We start from the raw sequence: 15,558 nt of genomic DNA on the forward strand, positions 1-15,558 counted from the left end.
GCACAGGTCACAGAGCATCTAAGAGTGTCTGTTCCACCTTTTCTCCATGGGGCCAGATATCACTAAGGTTCCAGATTTCTGATTCTGTGACCTGGGGGGTGTCTGGCACCCCCATTGCCTACCATCATCCAGCCTTCTAGAGACAGCCCACAATATGCCAAGGCTTGGCCCAGAGGTCTCTAAATTACACTGGTTTTCTCCTTCCTGCATTGTCCACTCTGGTGTTGTGAGAGGTCTCACCAACTTGTTCTTCCTGCAGCACATATATTAATATGTCTTGGGCCACTGTCTCTCACAGCTGGTGTCATCCCTGTCACGCTTTTCTGTGAGGGGGCGGTAAGGCACCGCACAGAGACACAGGTTCCCAAAGTCCAGGCCTCCTGACTGGCAGTTCCTCCACGCCTGTGGCCTTGGGAAAGAGAAAAGCTCTTTCCTCCCATTGACAGGATAACTTCCTCATTAACTAGCCCCGTTTCTCATGCAGCTGAGTGCCCCTCCTGGCAAGCTCTGGCTGGGAGGAGAGAACATCCCCAGCCTTTCTCCTCTGATGTCTTCTTTAACTAGCCAGGCACTCAGGCATTCTGGCCAGATCAAATAGTGATTTTCTTCCTCTCTGTCCCTTGATCTCTTTTTCTCTCTCGTCTTCTCTCCTTCCCTCTTTTCTCTCTTTCCTCTCCCTGTCCCCATTCCTGGGGCCATATTCAGATCTTAAAAGGCCCTGAAATACTGAAAAGATTATAGCATAGTTCCCACATAGGAATCAAAATGGACACAACACAAAACCTTAAAGAGCTTGCGTGCATGCTGAAATTAGACCCGCGTCTGTCTCCAATTTCTGATGGCAAGATTCTGGATAAGTTTATCAAAGCTGAACTTTTCTCTTTAGTTTGGTGGGTGTGGTCGAAAGGAGTGTTCATTTCCTAGGATTGCCATAGCAAATTATCACAAGCTGCATAGCTTAAAACAATAGAAATTCATTTTCTCATTGTTCTGGAGGCCTGAAATCTGAAATCAAGGTGTGAGCAGGGCTGCACTCCCTCTGAAGACTCTGGAAGAGCATCCTTCCTTGCCTCTTCCAGTTTCTGATGGCTCCAGGTGCTCCTTGGTTTGTGGCTGCCTCAGTGATGGCTTTCTTCACATGGCTGTCTTTTCTGTGTATGTATGTATGTCCCAAATATCCCTCTGCCTTTTTCTTATAAGGACAACTGTAATTGGATTCAGGGCTCACTCTAAATCCACGTCGATCTCACCTTAAGATCCTTACCTTAATCATATCTACAAACACTTTTGCTTTTTTTTTTTTTTTTTTTTGAGACAGAGTCTTGCTCTGTCTCCCAGACTGGAGTGCAGTGGCACAATCTCAGCTCACTGTAACCTCTGCCTCCCGGGTTCAAGCAATTCTCTTGCCTCAGCATCCCAAGTAGCTGAGACTACAGGCACGCACCACCACGCCCAGCTAATTTTGGTATTTTTAGTAGAGGCGGGGTTTCACCATGTTGGCCGAGCTAGTCTGGAACTCCTGACCTCAGGTGATCCACCCTCCTTGGCCTCCCAAAGTGTTGGAATTACAGGCATGAGCCACCGCGCCTGGCCTGCAAACCCTTTTTCTAAATGAGATCACGTTCACAAGTCCCAAGTGGAATTGTCTTTTGGGAGGCTACCCTCCAACCCCCTACACAAGAGGAAGGCACATTTCTGCTTGGTTGGTATTCTGAAGTTATCCAGTACATCCCGTCCTTTCCTTAGTGATCCTGTGGAAGAACAAAGCTCCATGGATAAGGTCAGGCCAGCAGCCTCTTCCAAATACTGCATGTCCCAAAACTCACCAACCTATTTGCTCTCAAATATTTCCTTTGCCTTTGAGCTCTGGGAAATTTCCACTGGGAGAAGAGAGGAAGTTATACTTTCTTGCATCGCTCATTTATTCATTCAATAAATACCTATTCAACACCAGCTATGAGGATGGCACAGGGGTAGGCACTGATGAGGAAGGGCAAGGAATCATAAGGTCCTTGCTGTGCAGAAGTTCTCAGTGTGCCCAAACCAGGGCTCAGTGGGAGAGTTAAGTCCTCGCTGTCATTGAAACTTGAGTCTTGCTGCTGAGGCCCCTCCTATAAGTGTGGCATCCTGGTACTGTCCCTGGCTTCTCAAGACAGTTCATCCCATCTGTTCGTGTCCACGCCACCAACTTGCCTTCCCTCATCCCGTTTCTGTAAGATAAGCGGCAGCTTCTTTGTGCCGTACATTCTCTAAACTATACTAAAATCCTGCAAGGCAGCCAGAACTTTGCTTCTTTCCTTCGTGCAATGTGTATTCATAGTTTTCACTGTGGGCCAAGCCCTGTGCTGGATGCCGGATACCCAGTGAGGAACAGCACACACCTTTGCCCCCTAGGAGCTCATACATGGAAATACATAACTGCATGATAAAATACAACTAAGGCCATGGCTAGTGTACTTCGTACAAATATGGAGTTTCCTCCATCATGAGAGCTCAGAGCTTTCACAGGCAAAACAAGGGGGCATGCACTGTGATTTGAGGGACTTTAGAAGGCCAGTTGGCACCAAATCTCTCTCCCGTATCCACTGTCACTACCACAAGTCCATTTCTTTGGGCAAAGTATTGCCTTCTCCTTCTTTCTTTTCTTTTCTTTTTTTAAATTGAGACAGGGTCTTAGTCACCCAGGATGGAGTGCAGTGGCACAGTCATAGCTCATTGCAGCCTCCTCCTCCTGGGCATAAGCGATCCTCCTGCCTCAGCCTCCAGAGTAGCTGAGACTACAAGTGCATACTATTGTGCCTGGCTAATTTTTCAATTTTTTAAAATAGAAATGGGGTCTCACTACTTTGACCAGGCCGGTCTTGAACTGCTGATCTCAAGCCATCCTCCAGCCCCCGCCTCCCAAAGTGCTGGGATTATAAGCATGAGTCACCGCTCCTGGTCTGTCTTCGTTTTTAGAATTCAAATCCTCCCTGGGAGGGATAGAATAAATTTCCTAACTCCACAGTCCAAGCATTGATTTATTCATTCCATCAACAAATGTTTATTGAGTCATTCTATGTTCAAGCCCTTCGCAGAAGTTGTCTACTTTAGCACTTAATGTCAACCTCAGCAAGTGGAGAACATGGAGGGGCCGGGGTGTGAGGTTGTCCAGGGCCGCAGGGTCAGGAAGGGCAGAGCTGGGACTGGTGTCCCATGTGTCCAATGCTAAAGCTATCACCAGGTCACCTGCTTCCCTTTCAACCCAACCTTGCTGAAAAATGGCTCTGCTGTGGAGACCAAAAAAAGGATCCGGTGCTCTGGGCCCTGGTGAGCAGCGGGAAGGATGTTGATGGATCTCCTGTCCACATTCCTTTCCGCCTGTCCCCAGCCTGTACTATTTGTCACTGTTGGTGTTGGTTTAAAGGACTGTGAGTTGTTGCATGTGAATGATTTATGCCCCCAGCTGACTCTCCGACACATCCAGATCAGGATCAATTACCCCTCCGGTGGAACTTTGCTTCCCAGAAAAAAGAAAAATGAGGTTTTGCCATTAATTTTAGTAAATGTACTATTCCTGGAGACTCCAGGAGCCATTATGGAGAAAATAATATTCTGGCTCTAAATCATTCCAGTCCCTTTGTCATTAGAGCGACGAAGCAACTCGTCTGCGGATGTATATCCTGTTGTTTTTCAGTAGTTACAGGGCCCAGGGGAAACCACCCTGGCCCCAGGACTGGGTAATCAAGGGGTGCCTGAGGAAGCTAGAAGTCCTGATGCTGACGGGAAGGCCTGACTTCGGCCTTCCAGGTGCACCTATTTCGGAGGCTGCACCTGTTGGGTTTTACCCTTCATCACCTTGGCCTGATTCTCTGGTTTTGACTTTCCCCTGATCCAGGCGTCCTTTTCACAGGCTCCCCAGGTCTTGAAAAACTTGCATGGTGCTTCTGCTTACTTTTCCTGCATCCATCCGGTGACCTGAGCTAGAAGTTGCAGCAGCCTGTCTCCCTCTCGCTCACACAGCTTAATGGTCAGACCTGTTGATTTTACCCTATTGAGGTGTTTTTCTAATTCACCCCTCCTGACCCATTGTTGCTTATTCTGTCTTTATTTAAGTATCATCCCCTCCGGTCTGGCTTCTATAGTGACTTCTCACTTGTCTCCCCACTTTCCCTTCAGTCTTGCTCCTACCTGTAGGAGATCTTTCAAGAGGGAGCATAGCTTACTGTGTTATTTCTCTGCTAAGAAATGTTTTATGGGGCCGGATGGGTTGGCTCATGCCTTTTGATCCTAGCACTTTGGGAGGATGAGTGGGAGGATCATTTCAGACCTGGAGTTCAAGACCAACCTGGGCAACATAGCAAGACCCCATCTCTATGAAAGAGAGAGAGAGAGAAAGAAAGGAAGAAAGGAAGGAAAAGGAAAGAAGGGAAAGGAAGGAATTAAGGAAGGAAGGAAGTAACAAACAAAGAAGAATTTGCTAGGTCTGCTGGCATGTACCTGTAGTCCCAGCTACTCAGGAGGCTGAAGTGGAGGATTGCTTGAGCCCAGGAGTTCAAGGTTACGTGAACTGTGGTTGCACTCCTGCACTCCAGCCTGGGTGACAGAGCTAGTCTCTATCTAAAAAAAAAAAAAAAAAAGAAAGAAAGAAAAAAAGACCTTCCATGGGTCACAGGTCCCCACTGCCTTCAGAACAAAGTTCAAACTGCTTCCTATGACCTACAAGAAATCTAACCTTTCTAGGTTTTTCCACCTTTGGTTGTCTGCCTCTCATCCTCTTACCTGTTCTACTTAAGCATAAAGGCAGATGTTGAGGACTGCTATAGTTTCAGTTTGTCCCTCAAGCATCATGTTGAAATTTGATCATCAGTGTTGGAGGTGGGGCCTCATATGAGGTGTTTGGGTCATGGGGGCAGATCTCTCATGAATGGCTTGGTGCCTCCTCATGGTAACAAGTGAGTTCTCACTGTGTTAGTTCCCACCGGAGTTCCCCTGAGAAATGGCTGTTGGAAACAGCCTGGCACTTCCTCCTCTCTGTCTCACTTCTGCTCTTGCCATGTGATCTCTGCACACATCAGCTCCCCTTCCCTTTCTGTCATGAGTGGAAGCAGCTGAGGCCCTCACTAGAAGCAGATGCTGGTGTCACACTTCTTGTGCAGCCTGCAGAACTGTGAGCCAAATAAACCTCTTTTCTTTATAAATTACTCAGCCTCAGGTATTCCTTTATAGCAACACAATTGAACTAAGACAAGACCCCAATGCCGTGTTACTCCTTGATTCACCACCTTTTCCTCATGCATCCTGCTGCCTGCCTGTGCAACCTTAAAAACTCAAATATCAGATTAAGCACCTCCTTTGTGTTCCCATACCCTCTGTGCCCACCCCATCAATGCATGTGTCACTCAGTTACTGTAAATGCCAATGTTCTTGTCTTCCTAGAAAGAGAGAGACCCTGAGAGTAGGTTTTATTTGACTCGGGCTGCAACCTCCATATCAGAGTCAGGTATAGAATAGATGCTCAGTAATTGCTTGCTGAATAATTTTCTCAGCATTTTGAAGTTTTACATCTTAACAAATGACTCAAAAAAGTACATCTTAGAAATGGAAAATTTTAGATCAACCAACTTTTGTTTGTATCTTACTAGGTACCTAGCCCTGTGCCTGATGTTGTGGGAGATGCAGACATGGATGGACTAGGGACTGTGCCCTTGAATTGCTCAAGATCTAGAGGAGGAGATGCACGTGTCCCTCAATAACTCTGACACAAGATGGGATGTGTGGACAAAGGAAGAAATGGTTTCATACAAACAGGAGCCCTGGGGGAGATTGTATGGAGGATGCATCATTCATCTGAAACTTGTTTGGAGTTTCTTGAATGATAAAGCAAATACTGGCTGGCAGCTTTGGGGGAGCAGCAGTCTAGTCCTGTTTATCGTTGCATCTCTCACTTGCATTCAGCAAATGTCTAGTGAATGCCTGCTGTGTGTCAGGCAATGTCCAGGCTGCCAGAGAGTCAGAGAGAAATATATACATGGATATAAACACCGACTCTTCACCCCTTTTTTCTCCTCTTCTTTCTTTCTCATTGCAGCTCCCCTACTGCATGCCAGTTGCAAAATCTTTTCCTCCTCCCTCTTCAATCTGTTTTCTTTTGCTTTCTTTGTTCTTCCTTATTCTTCCTTAGCACCCACTTGTCTAGGTTTAGGCTTGCTGTTTCTCTCTCTCTCTCTCATCTCTCTCTCATCTCTCTCTCTCTCACATACACACACACACACACACACACACACACACACACACAATTGTTTTGACCCATGTTGGGGGGAGGGTGTGTGTTAAATGTCTAGGCTACCATAGCAAATTATCAAAACCTGGATATCTGAAAACAACAGGAATTTATTGTCTCACAGTTCTGGAGGCTAGATGTCTGAAATGAAGATGTTGGCAGGGACATACTCCTCTGAAGGCTCTAGGGGAGAATCTTTCCTTCCCTTGGTGGCTCCAGGCATTCCTTGGCCTTTGGGCTGCATCACACTTATCTCTGCCCCTGTCTTTATATGGCCTTCCCCTCTTCTCTTTCTGTCTCTGTGTGTATCTCTCCTCTTCTTGTAAGGACACTAGTCATTGAATTCAGGGCCCACCCTAATCTAGTATGACCTCAGCTTAACTCATTACTTCTGCAAAGACCCTATATCCCAATAAGGTCACATTCTGAGTTTTTAGGTGGATATGGATTTTGAGGGGCACACTATTTAACCCACTATAGAGTGGTTGGAAAGAGCATTGGGCTTGGAGTATGATACTTCAGACAGCCAAGTTAACATTGAAGCAACTCAGTTTCCTCATCTGTGAAATAAGCATAATATGGCCTATTTTATTGTGTAGGTATGGGGATTAAATGAGATAATGTATATAAAAGTGTCAAATGACAGCCCATAATAAGCACCTAATAGATGGTACTTTATTTTCTTTCTTCCTTTGAGTTTCTGATTTTCTCCTTCCACTCAAGCTTTATCATATTCTCCCAGCTCCACTTCCACAGCCATGCAATGCCCGTGATGGTGGATGGCAGTGATGTTAATAAGATCTAATATTTGTTTATCATATACTGTGTGGTGGGTACTGGGCTAAGTACTTTACATGAATCCTCTGTTTTGAGAACTTGTTTGGAGGTTTGGAGGCATACCCTTGACCGAAGACTGGTCCTCCTCTATCAGAGACGGTCATCCTCTTCAAGTGTGCGGCTTTGGGAAGGATGTACATAGAGTGGTGAGAGGGGAAGGGGAAGGGGACCCCTGCCCAGCCAGCTAGATCAGCCAGATCAACCTTGGTGATCAATAGGGTGACAGATATTACAGCTAGATAGCCCTGACATCCGAATCCTCTATTTTGAGCCTCACCGTTGGAGGTAATTGTCCTTATTTTATCATGAAACAAACTAAAATCCAGACAGATGAAGCAGTTTCTCCAAAGTCACATTCCTAGTAAATGGCAGAGTCAGAATTTGAATGCAGGTCTGACCGACTCAGTGAATTTTAGATACATAGTGTTTACGTGCTCAAGTATAATTTTTAAAAATTAGTAATATATGTTAATACTGCTTTTGATTCTGTAATCTAGACTTTCTCAACCTTGGCATTATTGACATCTAGGATCAGATAATTGTATGTTGTGAAGACTGTCCTGTGTGTGGTAAGATATTCAGCAGCATCCCTGCCCTCTACCTACTAGAGGCAAATAGCATTTCTGCCCCATTTATCATAATCAAAAATGTCTCCAGACATTACCAAATGTCCTCTAAGGGGCAAAATCACCACCTGTTAAGAGCAACCTGTCTGAGCTAATCCTCACCATAACCCTTTAGTTAACACCTATGATAACTCCCCATTTTATAGATGATTAAACTGAGGATCAGGGAGGTGCTGTGCCCAAGGTCACAGGGCAGCTGGAGAAGGGGGAACGTCAGGAAAGGAGAAAGTCAAGAATGGAAAGAGGCAGAAATTAGACTCCCTACCCTTGTAGGAAAAAAACCGGTAGCGGTTCCAGCAAAATCCAATCCCAACCTTCCTGAGACCCAGCGGTGACTTCACAGCAGAATCTAATTCTGAGTGGAATTGAAGGCCTTGCTGCAGACTGTGTACTTTTAATTATGTTTAAATAAAACATGGGACCATGGGTGTGATCTCCTCACTGAGCCTGGCTTGTCAGCCGCCTGGGCAAGGTCATAAATAGTTAATAGACAACCACTTATGGCTCTACTTCTGTTAAATCTAGCATCAATTATATATGGTTCATGCATTATTTATTTGGTGTTACTTTGGGGTATATCTTCCACCTTCAGGGGGAAAAGTGTAAAGAATGTGAGGCGTAGAGCAGATTCGAGGATGGCTTGTTCCCCTCCGTATTGGTCAGTTTGTGACGGCCTTGTTCCCCTCTGTATTGGTCAATTTCCCTCGAAGGAAAAAGCCCATTGATGATGAGGAGGTGATTAGGAGGTGAATTTGGATCTAAGAGGACTTTACCAGACCACCAGGAAAAAAGATTGGGGTGGTGTTGTGTTGGTAAATGTTTAACAACTGCCTTTCCAGGGCAGGTGGATTCCTGGCTTGTAGTGTTTGCCAATTTCTGTGGTGTAAATTCTCCCTCCAGGGCTGATTTCAACCTGACTACATGATGTCACTGAAGGCAGAGTTGGGAAGCCATGCACAGTAGTGCATCATTGTATATCATTTCCACCATACAGGTACAATAAGCACAAATACCTTCAAAAGCATCGTCAGAGCAAAACGTTAGCAAAATAATTAGAAAGCGATGTGTTTTGAGTATGTATTACCTTTGTTTTTCATACAATGTATTTAGTTGTAAGCTTATATCATTTAATCTTTAATAATAGCTGTGTTTGACAAGTGGCTTGCAAAATTCCCTAAAATTTAGCTATCAGCTCTTGCCAGCCAATATGAGCCACTTCCCACATACCCATGACCTGGAGTCTCCTCGGGGTGGTGTCCCCATACCCTGTTAGAAGGCGGTTGGTGGAGTGGAAGGAGTGAAAATTTAGAGTCAGAAGGCTCTTAATCAAGTCTCATCGCTTACTGACTGTCTTTTTAAGCAAGATTACATCACCATTAGAAATCTGTCCTTCTGAGCATACTCCTTTAACTCATATATGAAATAGGTGCAGTCACATCTCCTGGAAAAGACTAAAACAAGTAATTTATGCCATGCTTCTAGATCTGCCTGTCACATAACTATCCCCAAAAGCACACCTGCTTCTCTCTCCCTCTTCATTTTCTCCTGCCTTCTGAGAATCTGAACATAGCAGGTAGGGGCCTTAGGAAGCCCAAAGTCAGGTTCTGTTTTTTGTTTTGTTTTGTTTTGTTTCTTTGTTTTCATTTGCTTTAATTTTTTTTCCACTCCCGAACCATGTTTTCGAAAGTCCCCCACCATCTACTTACTCCAGGGTATTCACCAAACCCACAGTGAAGGGGTTCATTTCAGAAAGCCCTTGGTGTTTTCTCCCTGCAAATGGCTATGAACTTGAAAGCGTAAAGATGAATTATTCTGGCTGGGAACTGAAGTATTTAAAAAGGCATTCCATATGGAGGGCATTTGGGGCCATGAGCTGGGTGTAAATAACACGTTTTATGGCTCTCCTGACAGGGAGGTAGCCCTCCTAATTACTGCCCTGTTATCTCCGTGGGATTCAAAATGACCCAACACGCTTATAAACTCCGTGTTCACAGATTTCCTTTTAATCCCTACTCCTAATGGCCTCCTGCATGCTCAGAGAGCTGACAGGGGAAACCGCGGGTATTTCTGTCACTCCCCCCGCTTCTAGGCACTGTGGTCTCCTGTTTGTTTCCCTACAAAGGTTTCTGTACAAAGGAAACTTAGTCCTAATAGGCATTTAGGTGCTGCCAGCCTCAGACACGTTTCTGAAAGTGAATTCTCCCAAGCTGTCTTTATCTCACATGGTGAATGTGCTTGTCTCAATTCAAGAGGTGTTACCATCTAATGAAATGAGTTTCTTTGCGTCTGGCTCTGAGATGAGTTATCCTGATAATAAAATCTATTACCAAAAGCCTACCTAGGAATAATTGGGTCTATTACTCCCCGACTTGTGGCTTTGTTTCTGCATTGAAAACAGGCTTTCCAGCAATTAATCAGAATTTAAAGTTGCTAATACCAATTACAAATAATGCTCTGAGGCTCAAGATGGCAAACAGAGGAGCAGATACTAATCTTGCCCCTTGAGATTTTATCAGTTGAACTTTTGTCACTTCAGACTTGCTGGAAATTAGAGTAACTTAACTCCGCAAAGTTAATTACTTAAAAAAGGAAGGGGGGAGGTATTGATTGAATATGGCAGGAGTATATTAAATTATTCAAATATATCCGATTTATATTGTTTAGATGAGATTATGTTTCACTTAATTGTATGCCAGGGAGGCTTAGGAACGTTAATCTCCTTGGTAAAAAGCTTGATCATTGTTATGATTTGACATCTTTAAAAGATAGTGGTCCCAAGGAAATCCAGGGGGCCCCAAAGTCAGACACTTCCATGTTTTTGATTCATTTCCAAAGTATAATTCGGTTTGAAGGGTAATTCTCTTTTGACTGTTCTTTTTTGGCAGAGCTTAATAAGAAATGGAGAGGGGATCTCAGAATATGAGTATCGACCAAGCAGTTGGGAAGTGAAATGGTTTTTTTGGGAGAATTGGCTGGTTCGGAATTGAAAGTGTATTTAGTGGGGAAAGATGAATATAACTTGTCTAGATTATGGCTCTTTTAGTTGTAAGTGACAGAAACAAAATTAAATTGGCTTAAGCAAAAGGAAATTTATTGACTCATGTAATGAAAAAGTGTCATGACCTCTGGCTTCAGACTCAGTGAACTTCAGGGACTCAAATGATGCCAACAGGCTGAATTCGGTGTGCTGGGGTCAACCTGTATCTGTTTGCCAGAGCTGACTGTGTCCATCTCTTCCCAATTCCGTGCCCCATGACATCACATTGGTAGCCTGACATTGGCCATTGTGGGATTATTTACACTATGGAAATTGGCAGATGTTACAGATCAAGGATTTCCACTCATCCCCACTGTCAGTTTTGAACATTTACCAGCACACCACCGACTGAATCCTTCCCTCCCCATCTCCTTGGAGTTGGTTGCCATTCTCAGACAGGCTTTCCCTTCCTAGTGACAACAGAGTTAGGCTGACAAACAAGGCTATCAACCTCAACAAGAAGAGGGCCCCTTCCACCCAACAGCTCAAACAAAGGCCAAGAAGTAGAATCTCATTGATTCTGATTGGTCTGGTTTGGGTTATATGCCCACATCTAAACCAAACACTGGTACTTGAAGGGTACAGGCTGGATTGAACAGTTGTGGGGTACATGCCCAGCCCTGAATCCAGGAGTAGAGTCAGCTCCACCCTAGCCATGTGGATGGAGAGTAGAGGAAGAATAGATTCCCCCAAAGAAAATTGAAATGTTAGCGCCAGAAGGTGGAGAAATGGTTTCCAAAAAGCCAAAGCCTTTGGATGCCCACGGTGGAGGCCACATCGGTGGGCCTTGACTCTTGCAGAGATCTCTCTGCCTTGCCACAGGCCCCTTCTTGGTTTTATCTTCTCCGCTTGTGTTCCTGCCTCCTGCTTGACTTTTTCCTCTTCGTTTTTGTATATTTTCTGTTACTCCTGGGGCTGGGACATCCCATAAGTAGGGTGGATCAAATAAAGGAAATGGAGGCCAGACGTGGACAGCCTAAATTCTGTTTCTGTTTCCTCAAGGGGGTGGCTCACACAGTAGGAGGAGCTTGCCTTAAAGCCAGGAAGTCTGGGTCCGAGCCACACTTCTGCCTCTAACTGACTCTATGGCCTTGGGCATGTCTCTTCCCTTGCTGGACTCACCCTCTCTCTCTGTAAAATGGACCAGATGACTTTTAGAGTTCTTTCTGCTGAGACCCCTGGGCAAGCCCGGAGCTGACTGGTCATAGAGTTGCAAGCTTTGAGTGTGTCTCTAAGGGCTGATAGTCACGGTGAAACAAGCACATTCCTACACCCCAAGAGTGATGCACAGAGTCACACAATCTCAAACCTGAAAGTGCCCAGGCCTCTTCATTCCAACTGTCTTCTCCAACCTCAGACTGGTAGAAATTCCATCTCTCTGATGCAACTGTGGGGTTGGGGAAATTACTACCTCCATGGACAACAACATTCCCATAGACCTCACCTTCTCTATCCCATCCTAGATTGATTCTATACCTACCTCACAACTGGATTCCAGATGTGTCACCTTACCTCTTGGAGACAGGGTTTCAAAGGGCAGAGAGATATCCCTTGCTTATCTCGCCTGGGAGGTAGCAAGGAGTTATCCAGAGATTACCATGCTTTTTTCTTCTTTTAAGTAGCCAAATCTTATTTTAAATCCATAGCTGATACAGATTTGTGGTAAATAAAAGCAGAGCTTCCCATTAGGGCTCACCTACTCTTCCATCCTGGCCCCTGAGACAGCACCACAAAATACAGCTTAATAACCTATGGTCAGATCTGGCTGCTCTCCTGATTTTTATGAATAAAGTTTTATTAAAACATAGTTACAAACATTACATTTTCTATGACTGCTTTGGGGCTACAAAAGCAGAGAGGAGTGTTTGTGATAAGACCATTTGGCCTACAAAGTCCAAGATACATCCTACCTGGTCCTTTACAGGAAAAAAAAAAAAAAATCACTTACTTTTGCCCTAGAACATTGCTTAGCACATAGTAGGCATAAAAAAATGCATGCCGAGAGAAGAAAGAGCTTGACAGAAAGGACAAAGAACTGGGAGTAAGGAGACTTAGATGCAAATCTCAGTTCCATCATGTCCTTACTGTGTGACTTTAGTCAAGGCACTCACTTTCTCTGTTTCCCTGTTAACTCATAAAATGGAGATAATTACTACAACTGCTTCACAGCATTGTGGGGATTACTTAATAAAATAATGTATTTAAATACTTATTACAGTGCCTGGCACAAAGTAAGCCCACTATCATCATCATCGTAATCACCATCATCATCATTATCGTCATCATCGCCATATCATCTTCATCACCACCACCGTCACCACCAACACATCATCTTTTCCACCATTCCCACCATCACCATCACCTCCATTGTTACCGCAACCATTACCATCATTATCTCCTTCACCGTCATCATCACCACCACTGTTTACATCGTCATCACCATCATCATCAATCGTCATCTTCATCACCACCATCATTATCATCATTATCATCACCATCATTAGCACCACCACCATCATGAAAATTATTATTACCACCTCTCACCACGATGACTACCACCATTATCATCTCATTATCAGAGTGAGACCAGAATCAAAGAGCACTGTAGAGCTCCTTCAAGAGTAGGCAAGCCCTGTGACTTAGAGCAGGCATATAAGTCTAGGCCAGTGGTTGAATTATTTCCTATTTGAAAATTCTGGGAATGACGTCCCCAAATGCTGTATACCCCACCTTGTGACCTGTGAGTTCACAGATGCCTCCTTCTTTGTGCTCAGTGTCCTGAGTGTCAGCTTCATTGGAATTCTGCCCTTTCTCCAGCCTTGTCTTGGCTGCATTCCAGGTAAATGACTGGGAGCCCATCCTGCTGCTTGTCACCTCTGCTGCCCGCCCGCTTGGATAATTAGAATCAACACATTCATTTCCCTAACAGCATTCTCATCTCCCCCTCGCAAAGTTTTCAAATGGAAAAAGAAAGGCAAAAACAAGCTACATCTGTCCTTGTTCAGGCAATTTGCAGCTGTCTGCAGCTGACATCCACCCAGCTGGGCGGCAGAACTAGCTTTCCTGTTTGCTTTTGGTGGAAGATGATGTGGTTGGTGCTGTTATTAAAGTTTGGCAGCGGTTTGGAGACAAAGCGTCCTGCTGGAGAGAGACTTATAAACGAACACTCAGGGGGAATCCTTCAGGCTCCTGCCTTTGTGAGCTAATTGCTTGGTGGGTGGGGAGAAGAAAAAAGACTGATGTCACTTTTCAGCACACAAAAGGAAAGGAACTCAAGAAAGAAGATGATTTCCGGTTTTCACTTCTTTCTGAGAGCCTGCTGAGTTTGCACGCAGGTAGCAACTGGATGCTCTGATCCAGGGACTGGTGAGTATTTTCTGTAACGGGCCCAGGTAGTAAATATTTTAGACTTTGTAGTCCATACTGTCTCTGTCACAACTACTCGACTCTGCTGTTGTAGCACAAAAGCAGCCCTAGACAGTATGCAAATGAATGAATAGATGAGCGTGGTTGTGTTCCAATAAAACTTTATTTAGAAAAACAGATGGTGGACTGAATTTGGCCCACAGGCTGTAGTTAGCTTACTTGTTCTGTGCTCGGTTGGAAGAAGTGGAGTTGGAGGCAGACAGCAGAGCTGGGTTTAAATCTTGTCTCTATCTCTTTCAGGCACCTGTCGTCTTTGAGTCTTTGTTTCTCCGTCTGTAGAATGGGTTATCAGGTAGTTGGGAGATTAGAATGTTTTGCACGTGTTAAGTGGTCAACCAATTGTAATTCTTTGCAGTACTCACCCGCTGACCCCAGCCAAAAAACATGAGAGAGTAAAACCAAATAAAGAAGGCTGTCTGCTTTCCTGTTGGCCCCAGCTATGGTTACAGTTCAGTGACGCAGATCTTTTTGTAGCTCATTTGAGAGTCTGGCAGCTCCGAGTTTCCCAGGATGATCCTTCTGTTGTCTGTTCCTACCAGTGCCTTCCCACACCAAGATGCCTTCCCGCGTTCAGACTATTTCGTTTCCATCACAAAGGCGTGGCCTCAGTTGAGAAATCCCAAGTATGCAAGTTAAGATTCTGTTTATGCACTTTTGTTGTTTAGGGAGAGTAGTTTTTGTTGTAGTTTAATGTTGGGCCAGTGTTAAAGACTTGTTGTCTGTAAGCCAAAGACATGGCTGAATGTCAAATCTAATCACCATGTTTGCATTTTAACTGGTATGATTTTCAGGCAAGGTCCTAGGGACAATTCAGACTTCTGTGTGCTGATACTCATAGTTAAGGTTCACTTAACCTGAAAGGGCAAAAAAATAATAATTTTTTTTTTTTTTTAGTAGAGATGGGGTTTCGCCATGTTCGCCAGGCTGGTCTCGAACTCCTGACCTCAGGTGATCTACCCGCCTCCATCTTCCAAAGCGCTGAGATTCATGCCACTGCACTCCAGCCTGGGCGACAGAGTGAGACTGTCTCAAAAAAAAAACATATATATATATATATACACACACACACACACACACACACACTTTATATGTTTATATATGACTCACAGATCATTATATACATTCTATGAATACACGCGCCCGCGCGTGCGCGCACACACACACACACACACAGGAAAAGTGTGACCAGAACCCTGATTTGTGATTCTGTGGTTGGTTGCTTGTTTGGTTTGCTTCTGTTAAGGATGTCAGCTGGAGGTTGATTTTAAGTTGCATTATGTATAGCTTGTATTTACTTGTTATTATTACTTATATAACAGCCTATCATTTATGCCAGGCCTGAGCATGTTTTATACCTCATGTCATTTAAT

The 15,558-nt window shown here is 44.5% G+C and overlaps 1 protein-coding gene across 4 annotated transcripts in view; it reads left to right on the forward strand.

Annotated features, from left to right (window-relative positions):
* LOC105495709 (myosin XVIIIB) overlaps positions 1 to 15,558 on the forward strand; it is a 300,538-nt gene that overhangs the window by 223,564 nt on the left and 61,416 nt on the right. The window contains exon 40 of one of the 4 annotated variants that reach the window (XM_071080313.1): positions 5,625 to 5,979. The exons of the other annotated variants lie outside the window; for them this stretch is intronic. Coding sequence (XP_070936414.1) covers positions 5,625 to 5,735 — 111 coding nt within the window. The 3' untranslated portion in view covers positions 5,736 to 5,979. Of the gene's footprint in view, positions 1 to 5,624; positions 5,980 to 15,558 lie in introns of those variants that run through there. 4 annotated transcript variants of the gene reach the window in all.

Source organism: Macaca nemestrina, chromosome 15, assembly GCF_043159975.1.
Source record: "Macaca nemestrina isolate mMacNem1 chromosome 15, mMacNem.hap1, whole genome shotgun sequence".
NCBI lineage: Eukaryota > Metazoa > Chordata > Mammalia > Primates > Cercopithecidae > Macaca > Macaca nemestrina.